A 13342-nucleotide genomic window follows, 5' to 3' on the forward strand; every position below is an offset into this window, starting at 1 on the left:
TAATACTTCAATGATATGCAAATATATCTTTAAATATATTTAAATACATATTGACACTGATATTGCTAAAATAGAACTATTAATTGATAGTCATTTCTGTTTCTATTATTATTTTACCTTTAAAATGAGGGTGGATGCTGTTGAATGTCGTTTCAGTTATCACTAAATTATCTTTCTTGCAGCTCTCCAAAATGGTCCAAAAGAGAGCCAAGTGTGTATTGAATATATTAAATATAACCAGGTTGGAAAAACACATGTTACTCAATTAGCTAATATGGAAATGAATGACCTTTTCTCTACTATTATTCCCATGTGCACTTAAATTATTACATAATTTCCATTGGCTCAGTTTCTTATGATAAAATACTATCTAAATTACTCCCTTGGCTCATAGGAAGAGACCTTCTTTTTCTTGACATTTTATACAGACTGCCAAGTTATTGGTCTGTATTCAGAGGAAACTTCAATTGTGACCATAAAATTGGCTTTGCTGTTGCAAAGTGCTGTTGCTTTTCCACTAATTTAAGTTGGTATAACCCTAGAGCTGATTAATTTCCAGGAGTTTTAAGGCTCTCAAATGCCAAATGTATTTAACTGTAGTTTACTCAGTTTTTTAAAAATGAAATATTCCTGGGTCACTGTGACTCAGTAGATCAAGTTGTTCTTATGGTTCCAACTGGTAACTTGAATTAGTTATTTCTGTTTTTAAAAATATCTATATCTGTAATAGTGAAAATTCTGCTTGTAGAAATTAAGTATAAAGTAAGAATATTTGTTAGGAACCATGGAGCCACCGGTATAATTCAAATATATTTATTCAGACTGTGTTTTAAGATCATATCCATTCTCTACCACAAGTTGCAAGAAAGCAGTCTATACATTTGTCATTTCTTTCAATTTTGAATATATTGAGCCATTTTCAGAAATTTTCAAAATTAAAATTAAAAAATCAGCATGAGCACTTTCATTAGTTCTACTAGTACAGGCAGAAGGAAGTCCTGCTGTATAGAGCAGCAATTGCTCGTTGGTAGCTGTGCCCAAATTTCAGCCAAGTAGATTAAATTGTAGAGTTTGAGTTATGTAAGTGGTTCTTAATGTCCATGTAACCTAGTCCTCACAGTAGTAGTGCTGAAAGATAAATTTATTTCCAACAAACAGAGAAAGAAAGCAAGAAATCTTTAAAATTTGGAAACTCTTGTAAAAGTGCCAGAGACAATCTATCTCCCTTAAAAGAAATCAACTGAAGGGCTGGAAGTTCCAGTGGCTTGAATATAGTAGCTGTGTGGAGTTGGAACCCTTGCCTGTCGATGGTGGCACAGTGGTTAGAATGCAGTATTGCAGGCTAATTCTGCTGATTGCCAGGAGTTCAATTCTCAATGGCTCAAGGTTGATTCAGCTTCCATCCTTCCGAGGTGGGTAAAATGAGGACCCAGATTGTGGGAGGCAATATGCTGACTCTATAAACCACTTAGAGAGGGCTGTAAAGCACTGTGAAGTGTATATGAGTCTAAGTGCTATTGTTATTGCCTGTAAAAAACAACATAAAAGGTCATTGAGATTTTGTTGGAATTTTATATATATAGTTTTTTATTAATTTATAATGTGACATATAAAGAGAATACAAAAATAAATATTAAGGAAGGAAAAAGTGAAGTGGATAGTGGGGGAAAGCAAGAGGAAAAGAAAAAACAATCATTGACTTCCAACTCCTTTGGTGCAGGAAAATAAGGCATTAACATGTACCCTCAACTTTTTACTTTTTCATAATCATATAAACTAGCCATTTCTATAAAAACAAATATATCTAATTGGTAAAACCCAAATCAAAGTTTCATTTTTTTCCACCTTAAGCACAAAGTTCAGAAGTGGTTTCCAAGTAGAAATGAAAGTATTTGTATTTTTTTTTCTTTGATCAGAGCAGTCAATTTGGCCATCTCTGCTAACTCCATCAGTTTTTGTAGCCATTTATCCATTGTGGGGATCGAGGTGATCTTCCATTTCTGTGAGTAGAATAGTCTTGCTGCTGTCAACATATATAACATCAGAGTTCTGAACTTTTTTCCCAAGTCTTGTTCCATTAAACTCAAAAGAAAAGTCTCTGGTTTTCTTTCTATATTCACTTTAAGAATTTTCTGTATTAAGATATGTTTAGTTTAGTTTACTTTATTATCATTGCACCTTGTACAACAAAATTAAATGCCATCTTCAGTGAATCCTACTCCAATTCCCTTCCTTACATTTACATTTCCAACATTCATTTGAAGTACCTTTATACATTCTTGACAATTTATCGGAGTTAAATACCAACGATACATCATCCTATAGGAATTTTCTTTTAAATTATAGTTTAATGTAAACGTTAAACCTTTATTCCACATATTCTCTCACTGTTCAAGCATTACATTATATTCAAAATTCTTGCCCACTGAATCATACAATGCTTTACTTGTTCATTTTCCAGATTTAAATTAAATAAGAATTTATAGACTTTAGTAATTCTATGTTCATCATTACCATGCAGTAGAGTTTCTAGTTCATTTTTAACAAAGTTAAACCCATGATTCTTTTTATCTGATTTAAATCTTCCTTTCAGTTGTAAATATGTAAACCAATGACAAACATGACCTTCTGATTCTAGTTCCTCCTTAGATTTGAGGGTAGGGTCCCCTAAGTTGAAATATATTATTTTACCATAAGTCTACCAGTTCGGCCTTGTCACAATTTCTTTTCTAAAAAAAGCTTCCTGTGATAAAACTCAAAGAGGCACCTTCGTGGAAAAACATGTTTTATATGTATTCAAAACTCTCACATCTGACAAAATGGTTATTGAAGTCAACATTTACTTTAACTTTGTTATACCATAAATAATGGTGCCAACCAAATCTTAATTCATGACCTTCTAAGTCCAGTAGCCTCTTATTCTGAAGGTTCACCTATTCTTTTAACCAGACCAAACAGCAGGCATCAAAATACAATTTCAAATTTGGTAGACGCAGACCCCCTCTTTCCTTAGCATCTTGCAGTAATTCTTGGGTTTTTTTCCCCTTGCCATATAAACTTTGAGATATCCTTCTGCCATTGTTTAAATGGAATATCAATTGCAAGTATTGGTAATGACTGAAACAAAAAGAGCATCTTTGGTAAGACATTCATCTTAATTACAGAGATTCTGCCCAATAGTGATAACTGCAATTTATCCCATCTTAATAGATCTTTTTTAATGTCATTTCAGAGAGGTACATAATTGTTTTGGAACAGTTTTGTATTTGTGTTTGTTAAAATATTTCACCTTTTTCTCAACCCTAAAACCAGAGAGATTTTGTTGGAATTTTGACCATAGAATTTTTTTTCCATTCCAATTTAAGTCAATAAATACAATAGATTACTTATCATCACGAGAACTGCTGCTGTTTGATATGGGATGGATTTCCTCTAATTAATGTCAATTTCTGACAAAAATGTTCCTCTCCATGTAAGTCAACTAGGATATCATTTGAACAACTTACATTTGGGGAACAGGATTTATGTTGCTGAAACTCTGAAGATGAAGTCGTCCTATCTCGGCTGTGAAAATTTCATCAGTCACTGGATGGGAGCAAAGGAATATGGAAGATACTCAATCTGGATTGCTGTCTAGTGCTCTGCTTTAAGATAACCTTGATAACCTTGCCTGATCAATTCAGTAAATGATCCCCAATTTTCCAAATTAATTTTATTGTTTAGTCATGTGACCCCATCAGTGGGCAAAAAAACATATTAAAACAGGAATAGGAGATATAAAATCACAGTAAAGAAAAATTAATACATTCATAGAATTTCATTACACCTATCTATTCTAAATGTTTTATTGTTTGGATAGTCTTTGATATGAAAGAGGGAGTCTTGCTGGTAATATGCATGTTCATTCTTTGGAAGAAATATGACAGAGATTCTGATTGTTTCAATATTTCTTAAATTTTAAAATAGGTGCTTACATCAGGCCTTGTTTCAGAGTCTAGGTAACAGTCAAATAAGATATTGTATATCTTCAGTAGTTGGAGTGCCATCTATATACAATCTTTCTGTGAAACCTCCCATACCTTACCATGGAATCAAGCTGTTAGAAATGTGCTTTGGAAAAAAATTCTTCTACGATGTTGTGGCATATGAATTGCTCATTACTTTTATTATATTGTGCCAGCCATTTCATAGACTTAACAAATTTAAGGAATGCAATGTTATCTTACACACAGTGACCTTTAGAAGCATTTGTCTGAAGCTTTTTTTCTTGGCCTGCTTGAACTAGAGATTAGAGAGAACAATACCTAGAAATAGTATTTGTAAACTGAGCAGCCCAAGTACAAGGAGATTTGTTAAAACCTACTCTTCAAAGCACAATTTGGTAAATGAGTCTGAGTTCAACGATAAGAACTTCTGCCTGTAGTGAAATACTTTGATCATAAGGTGATTTTGTATGAAAGATATTCCCAGCTTGGCCTCAGAAGCAGAGGTTGGAGTGGATTTATATAGCCTCAAGATGCATTTCTGAGGAGGATTGATTTCATTTCAACAAGGGAACATTGATGAATCCTCATAGTTCTGTACCATATGTTATCATCAGAACTATTTTAGCATTTATAAACCTTGTTAAATGGAATTGTGGATAACTCTTGCATTATTAAACTAGTGCTGGTTATAGTCTTTAGTGAACTCCTCTTAAAATGCAGAAGGCAGGAACCTGTTTTGAAAAGACAGCACTTTGATGCAGATAAAATTTAACTTGGCATATATGTTCCCTTCCAGACATCAATTATATCTGCTGCCTCTTTCCATATATGACTATATTAACCTTAATCTTAATAATATTCAGAACATTGATTTCACAAGAGCAGAAAGATCTATGAAATAATCTTATCTTCCCTATCTTGGTGTAGGGCATTTGGACCATGTTATCTGCATAAAACAAGATGTTTGCACTTTTGTCTTTAACTTTTGGCACGTCAGGATATCAATGTAACAGCATAGGAGCCAATATGCACTGCTAATTGACTCTTTCAGAGCTGCACATTTTTCCAGTTAAGGAATAATTCATACCAGTACAAAACCTTAGATGGGAATTTGAATATAAGTAAAATAAAGTGATTTTCTAGATATACATGTTGGAAAATGGATTCCTGCAATTGAAAAGAGTTCTGTAGTCGTGGTAGAAAGTGAGGCAACATACTGTTTTAATTTATTGCAATAGTCCAAAGCAATATCATGTCCCTACTTGGCATGCCTTCCTGTTTAAATCTCTGAACTGGAGAAAAAAGATTAAAAGGCATGTATCAGTAGTGAGCCATGCTCAACTGTTGGCCTCCCAGTAACCAGTCAAGCAACCCAGATATTGATACAGGTTTACCTATATGGCTTGGTTAGTCCACAGTATGCCCATCTTTCCACCAACTCTTGAGTTGCTCCCAATCAAACATTAAGAGACATATAAAATCACACTTAATCATACTAATGTTTTAAATTCATTTAATACATTTCATCTATCTTTATCTTTTTTTAAAGAATCTCTGTTTATTTACTAAATGAATAAATTACAGTCACCTTTATTTATTTAGCATATGGCAAATGCATGGACTTATAGTGGTTCAAATGTTAATGTCCAGTCCACCCAGCCATTCAAGGACAGGGTCGTCTATTGATCCATTCAAGGGCAGTCATTTAATGTGAAGCCACTGCATTGATATTAAAATAAGCAAAACAAGGCATGGAAAATTGGGAACAGTAGTCAGAACCACATATGGTAGCCACCTAGGGGATTTGTAAACATCCCATTTACTTAGCTCATCAGAGTTGGATAGGCCTTTCAACTAGCAAGCCACAGTATGTGGTTAGCGGGCAGCATTCATTTCAGTGGGATGCAAATGGTAATGCCTGCCTTTTCCCTTGTTTGTGCAGAGTAGAGTTGAAAAACCACATATTCTGTTGTTATGGCTTTGTACATATTAGCTGCAGGTATATGCAACTAAAATTATTTGGAGTCAAGAATTAAAAGCTATAAGACACTCTTTTTCCCAGGCCAGAAATCAAAATGGACTTTTAGTGGCATCCTGGACTCTCCTATGTCTGTGGAACCATGGCAAAAAACATCAGGAAGTAAAGGCTCTGGTGTTAGATTGCATCTGAAAAGACCCAGGTTCAAGCCCTGATCAGTTTCAAAACTTGTTGGATAACTTTGCTTTGGGCATTTTCTCTCAGTTCAACTTAGCTCAGAAAATGGTTATAAGAAAAACATTAGGTGAAGCTGTCATTGGTATTGCATTGAGAAAAGTCTAGAGATGTATGTGATTTATATGCTTTGTTGACACAAGGCAACATATATGCAAAAAATAAATGCATGCAAAAATACAGTAATAAGGAAATGAAAATATGGGCAAAGTGAAGGAAAATTATGTACAATTTAATGATGTTTAAGTTTAAATATAATAAAAATACATCAGTTTAGTATTGATAATAGGATGACTGCCCATGTCTTCCAATTTGGTCTCATTAAAAGTTACACTGCAGTGACCATATTTGGAAGGCTCTGAGGGATACATCTAGGATCCGAAAACCATGTAGATTTGGACCCAGCTTCTTTTTTCTTTCTCTACAATTCAAGTGTAACTCATCTTGTGGCTATCCTATCAAAGGTGGGTGGGTACTCTTGCAGCAAATTCAAAAGAAAGAGAGGGAATGAGTCAGATCTCTTTTAGGTCTAATTCAGCAGGGCCTGCAGCTGTAGCTTCCCTTTTCTACTTTCATAGCTTACTTTACCTATCTATAAGAATGAGTGGATATGTTTGTACTGCTGGGGGGGAATAAGGTACCTAATACAATTTTAATAAAACTAAGTTGAATATAGGCATTGTTGTATTGAGATTTCAGTTGGCAAGATTTCTTGAATGGTGGCTGATCCATTTAGTCAAACAGAGTTAGGCACAGAGACCCACAGGCAATTTATCTTTTTGTCTTTAATGTACTCCATGAGGCTAACTGAGAAATAAATAAGTTGAGTAAAAAGAGAGCTTTTATTTTAAGCATATATGTCTTTGAATAAAAATTTGAAATCAAAGGGTGAGTTGCATGTTAAGAGCTACATTTTTAAAAATATTAACTGTAACTAGAAGACATTTTAATTGTTTTCTCTCCACCAGAAATTAGCTTTATTAAATTGTTTAATTCAATAGTCTCCAATAGCAGTTAAATTAAATATTCCTTTTTGTAAAATATTTGCTGTTCAGCTACTATCCTAATAACGATGGTGCCTGAACAAACTTAATTCATGCCAAAGCACCATTTTACTACTGTGAAATGTTTTCATGGAACAGGCATGCTGAAAGTTTCCATTCCCTATGTGATCATTTCAACAAAAGATAATGGACAACAGGGTTAAAGCAGGTATAAAACTTGAATTATTTTCTCTCTCCATATAGCTGGTATTAGGAGGCTATATGTTTGTATCATAGACCAAACACGCAGTAATACAGAGGCTTAAAAATAAGCATTCAATTATTTTTTATAATAGTTTTCTTCAGGTAGAGTCCAGCTAAAGATCTTGAAATACTAGAAACTTCATTAGCAAATGATGACTGGTTTTAAAACTTCAATAGAAATCAGAGTCACAGTTTAATATCCCATACATTGTTTTCAGGCTAATAAATTGCAGTTATTCTGAAACATTTAAAACAATACCTATTCCATTAGACTAGAACTAATCCTGCTTGTGCCGTGACAAACAGCTCTCCCTTATCTAGGGACTGAAGGGTTGTGACATACATCTTTCCCTCCTCCAACTTACCAGTCAAACATAGGTTGCCTCTAGAGTCTAGAGGAACAGAGGAATTTTTCCCATGGAAAATCATATTACATATGACTGATCTCACAAAAAATGCACCCTGGCTAATACATTTGTTTGATTAATTGGCTATATAGATCAGGTGACCCAAAGCTGAAGGATTACTCAGAGATGCCTGCTGAATCTGTCTTTTGTCAAAAAGGCAAAATTTGCATCATGATGTCGTAATGCCTCTTACATATAAATATGATATCACAATGCAAGTACAAAAGGGGCAGGCTTTGTGTCCTGATGTTGCAACAAACATTTCATTATTTGGTCCTCAAGAATATGAAAGAGAGAGAAAAAGAGAGAGACAGGCTCTTCAAAGGCCATGTCTTTATACTTTCATTATATTAAATAATCTTCAAAAAAAGTCCTGCAAAATCTTTTTTTAACATTTGTTTGAAATTAGTTTTCTAAGCCTCTTGAACTAAAGCTAACATTGGTTAAAATTGAAAAGTTATCCCAAATAGTATATTTCCAAAGAACATTAGCACGATTCTACTCAGATGTGCATTTAGCCTTGCCTCTATGTCAGGACTGTCAAATGCCCGGCCTGCAGGCCGGATGCATCATGTGCTAGGCATGCCCACACTCGGTTTAGCAAAGGAAAAAAGTCCCGATATATCACGTGATGCCACCGTGACGATGTGAATTTGACACCCTTACTCTACAGTATGTCATTCAGTTCCTACTGTATCTCATGTGACAAGAATAGACTTGTCAGGAAAATAAAGCAATCTCTCTATGCAATACTATTTTTAAAGAAGATTCCACAGAAAAATGTATGCTATTTTATCTCCTTGTTATTTTTTAAATAAATTTTGTAATTGACTTAAAAGCTACAAATGAGAATAAAGAGGTAACATAAAACAGAAAATACGAATACAATTCAAATAAGGTTATCAATAAATATGACTAGCTAAGCCAAAACAATATTTTATATTAAATATGGAAAGAATAAAATAAAAATAGAAAAAATAAAAATAAAAGACATTGTCTATAATACAAATATGGTCATATCTTAATGCCAATTACTGCATGTAAATTGTAGCACACACACCTAAAATAAGAGGGTTGAAATATCCAATAATACAAAAATGGTCTTAATTATCTAAAATCTTGCCTGAAGAGCCTACTTCTGTTACTTTATTGCCCATGACAAGACTGAAAGAATACCACAGGCTTGCTAAGGCCCATCCACTGTATTTTTTACAACATTTGAACCTCAGTAGGGCAAAACCAGAGGTATCTGACTTCCCTACCTTCGTCTCACATCATAATAGGTTTTTGAAGTATTCCTCATCATTTTCTCTGTGGAAAATATCGAGAACAGGTACAGCTGAAGATGTCCTGTTTTGAATTCTAACTCGTTTCATGTGTTAGCCTGTTCTAAGATTACAATACTTTCATTTCTAAAATGTAGTTTTAGAACCCATATTTTTTCAATAGCCATATCTACCAGGAACCACAGTCATTTCAGTTCTGTCTTTCTTGCTTGAAAACAAATGCTTTGTTTAATTCTCTATATTGTATCAAAATGTTCTTAACATTTGGGGCTATTCTGCAATGTTTCTTCCCCATTTACCAATACAAAATGAATACTATAGTTCCAGGTAATTTTAACTTGGGTAGCTTCTAAGCCAGAATGATCAAGTGGTTTTGGTCTGATTCTAAAAATGAATTAGAATCATCAGTAACTCTATAGTTAAATAAATTTAGATGTAACCATAAATCACAACTAGCTTTATCAGAGAAAGAGGCAGAGAAACAGAGAGGGGCGAGACCACAAATTGTAGTTTGGCTGTTGGGACACTTAGACCATACTTTTTAAGGTAAAAAAGTAGTATGTTAAGGCATTGTGAGCCATAGAAATTAAGCCATTTTTTAAAAAGCAGTGTGAACCAATTTTATAGTACTTGAAAAAGGTAAACATAAATGTAAAGCTTCCATACGTAAATGTTTAATATGTGTATAGACCATATAATATCTGTTAATCTTGAAGCTGTTGCCTCATTTTTCCATACTTTCCTTCTCCTTCCTGCTCCCCCAAAGAAGAAGAAGAAGAGGAAGAAGAAACAGTCAAAGGTCCCATGGCTGATGACCCCAAACCTGAGGCTCCCCTTGATGAGAAGTATGAGAAAAGGAGTGAGCCTGCTGAGCCTTTGGAACAAACAGAGGGTTTCTCAGAGGCCCAGCAGGATTCCCTTCCTGAAGATCAAGTGGATCACAATGAGGAAAATATAATCCTCATTGGAAAGGAAACCTCAAAAGCAAAACTACCTTCCTCCGGTGAGGAAGGTATGCCTGCATTAGGGACCTGCATGTCTTGGCTGCATAGGAGCTGCTCTTCAGTTTTCTCCCCATTCTCTCATTGGCTTTTCTTCCCATTGATTTGTCCTCATGGTTAATGCTCTTGTTATTATGCTTGAAGAGTGTGCACATGGCAAGCCAAAGGCTGTATGATGACATGGTTTCCCACCACTGCAGTAGATTCCTGACTTTTTAAGGGAGTGTTTTTTACTCATGATACCATTTGCAGTGCAGCCAACCTGATATGCCATCCCTTGTCCCTCCTCGTTGCAGATGTGTTTGCCAGTCACATTGCTGATATTTGTGTCTTTATATATATTTCATTTCATTTTGGTACGGAGATTCATCTGTTTTTCATTTCAAGAAGCAAACTGATTAACCCTGACTATGGCGTAAAATGCTTACTTTGTAAAGTTCGTTTGTGCTGTGCAATCTACTTTTGCTTATGCTTCAATACATTCTGCCTCAATTTCCCTAAGGCTATTGCTGCTTATATCATATCTTTACCATTCATTGCAGCCCACCATAACACTTGTTTGCCATTGCCAGGATTTTGAGTTTGCATCTGTTTTATCCTTCTTTCCAGCTGTTTATCTGAGTGGAAGTCCCAGTGTGAGAAGAAAATTCACATGAATCACATTGGATATTATAGTGAAGGACTAAATATAAAGCTCATAAATTTTCACTGACTTATATTGCTTATTCTTAATAAACCAGATTAAATGTGGTCTAGATATATACTCACATTTCTCTGCACATAATAACACAAGCCTTTGAACAAATAATTGTGCACTGGTTAAATCTAATTTTCATTCAAGGAATATTTGTGGGAAGTCTAGTTAAGGTTCTCGTAGCTGAAGTCTGAACATATATCACAACAGCTGCAACTGTTACAGGATTAACTTTGCTTCTTCTTACTTCACTAAGGATTCATCATCCCTTGACTATATCAACAAACAGGTAAACCAAGCTAGTTGTGATAGGGAACATACATGAACATAATCTCAAGTAATGAGAATTTTGTGATCAGAATAGTTTAGTTTGGGATTCCAGCACTGGAAAGGATTAATGTTCTCTTCTTCCACATGACTTTTCCTTATTTACATTTTCCCTCCATAGGTATTTGACCCCTTAGTTTACTGTTAACAATTTTTTTTTAAAAAAATGAAAGATTCTAGTCATTGATGAATCTTCACATCATTTGTGTCAAAAGTGACTTATCTAATGAAACATACAGTAAAATAATTGAAAGTAAGTTATTTTACTGAGTCACTAGTTAAGACAGAGAGGAAGTGTAGGAATGACATTCATTTTCATATGCATTAAATGAAGTTAGTTAATTCATTTATTCCCTTAAATCAAGGGATAATTTGAAATTAATTGTCAAAGATGATAGATTCCCATGCAGACTTGGTAAACTTGAAAACAGACTAGCTTATCTTTGTGAGTCCATTCAATAGAATATTTTTGAGCCAAAACTAATTTGCCACATTCACTGATATGATCTAAATTGTTTGTAATTTTCCTAGGAAAGAATTAATGGTTGGAATGAGGTGTAGTATAATGTTCATTGAAAAATCTATCTTTAATGAAAGGTATAATAATAAAAAATAGGAAATAGGATAACAAAAAATTGGACTACCCAGTGACTACCATATGTTTACAACATTGTGTAAGACTATGGTGGGTGTTTACACAAAGAGAAAGGGGGAGGGAGGGAGAGAGAGAGAGAGAGAGAGAGATGAACTTAACAAAACACTTGAAGTAATTCAAACACAGGCCTAGCTTTTGGGGTCATTACAAACCAAGCAGAACCTTGAAAATTAAGATAGGAGGCTGACACTTTGCTACATGTCTCTCACTCTCTGTCTAATGCATGTATTTTAATTTGGAAAAAGGAATTGGCAAACATGAAGAATGCCCATCTGGCACAAGTTCTCTGGGTTTTTAGTTACGAATCTTTCCCAGCTCTATCTGCAGGAGACAGAGATTGATCCTGGGATATTTTGGATGCTGAATTTTCATCTTGGAAGCAATGAAGTCTATGGGAAATGTAAATAATAAAGATCCAATGCTTTTTTCCTACTGTGTGTTTTGGGGTCACAGAAATGCCCTGTGCAGAGCATTTGAAAGAGCATATTTGAAGACATTAGTGCAAGAAAAGCACTGCCCTTTGGAACAGCTGTGTCCCCTGGAAAGCTATCATGGCTGCTTTGAAGGCTGTCCCTAGACGTTTCTACCTTCATATGCCTACACAGCTGTTTTTCCTTAGCAGCCCTAACAGATGTACTTTAGGTGCAGAGAACTAGAGACACCTGTTGAAGCAATCATGACAGCTTCCCAAATGATGCAACTACTATACTTTAATCTTTGCTTCAAGGAAGGGTACTTTATTTGCACAGCATACTTTATGAATTAGTTCTTTATGAATGCTTTGCTCAGGCATTCCATCTATTATTATTTAATCATAGATTTCTAAAAAAAAAATTTCTAAGGCAGAAATTGTTTCCCATTATGGAAGATTCAAAACAAAGCAAGCAAAAATGTTTTTCTGTTTCCAGGCAATATATGTATGCCTTTTCTTAGTCTTTTGTAGAACTGTCCATCCACTAGCTAAAAAGTAGGCAGACACTTCCTTTCCAACCAAAAGCAATATATTTTTGTTTTGAAGCTCAGCTTCCAGAGGGATAAGAAGCTGCCTATCTTTTTTTTAAATAACTGTTGGGAATCTAGGCATTATGATTCATCAGGGAGCTGATCTGTTTCCTCCACCACCTTATAAAATCCACAGAAATTAATGGGTTTTACTATACAGATGAAGCAATAGTTCTTCACATAGCACACCATTTTCATTTTCACAGTCATTGATTCTAACTGCATTTTTAAAAATTAAATTTGTTCATTGAGGATAGATTGTTCAAGGACTATTACAATACAGTAGTCAAAAGTGCCAGACTTAAAGATGGTTCATGGTTCATCATCACACTTCCAGAGGTATCTAGTCAATCATTGTTGGAGGCAGAATTCTGGACTGGACATGGCTTTCCATCAAGCCATTTATCTCAGGTGTTCATCAGCTAGAAGAAGCATTTTTTTCAGTTCTGACCCAGGAGGCTACTCTGCATATGGAAGCCAATTTCCCAGTGTGAAACTGATTATATTGTGTGGCTTTAAACTGCT

General features: G+C 34.7%; 1 protein-coding gene across 43 annotated transcripts in view; it reads left to right on the plus strand.

Moving 5' to 3' along the window:
* The window catches only part of MAP2 (microtubule associated protein 2), a 259617-nt gene that overhangs the window by 196941 nt on the left and 49334 nt on the right, over positions 1 to 13342 (plus strand). For 18 of the 43 annotated variants that reach the window (XM_034431988.3, XM_087882152.1, XM_060688144.2 and 15 more), the window contains one exon: positions 9905 to 10150. The exons of 22 other annotated variants lie outside the window; for them this stretch is intronic. In XM_034431988.3, the coding sequence (XP_034287879.2) occupies positions 9905 to 10150 (246 nt within the window). The remainder of the gene's footprint in view (positions 1 to 9904; positions 10151 to 13342) is intronic. 3 more of the 43 variants (XM_034432006.3, XM_087882154.1, XM_034432039.3) reach the window with 2 other exon arrangements.

The sequence above is a fragment of the Pantherophis guttatus genome, chromosome 1 (genome assembly GCF_059756535.1).
Source record: "Pantherophis guttatus breed Tessera chromosome 1, ASM5975653v1, whole genome shotgun sequence".
Taxonomy (NCBI): Eukaryota; Metazoa; Chordata; class Lepidosauria; order Squamata; family Colubridae; genus Pantherophis; species Pantherophis guttatus.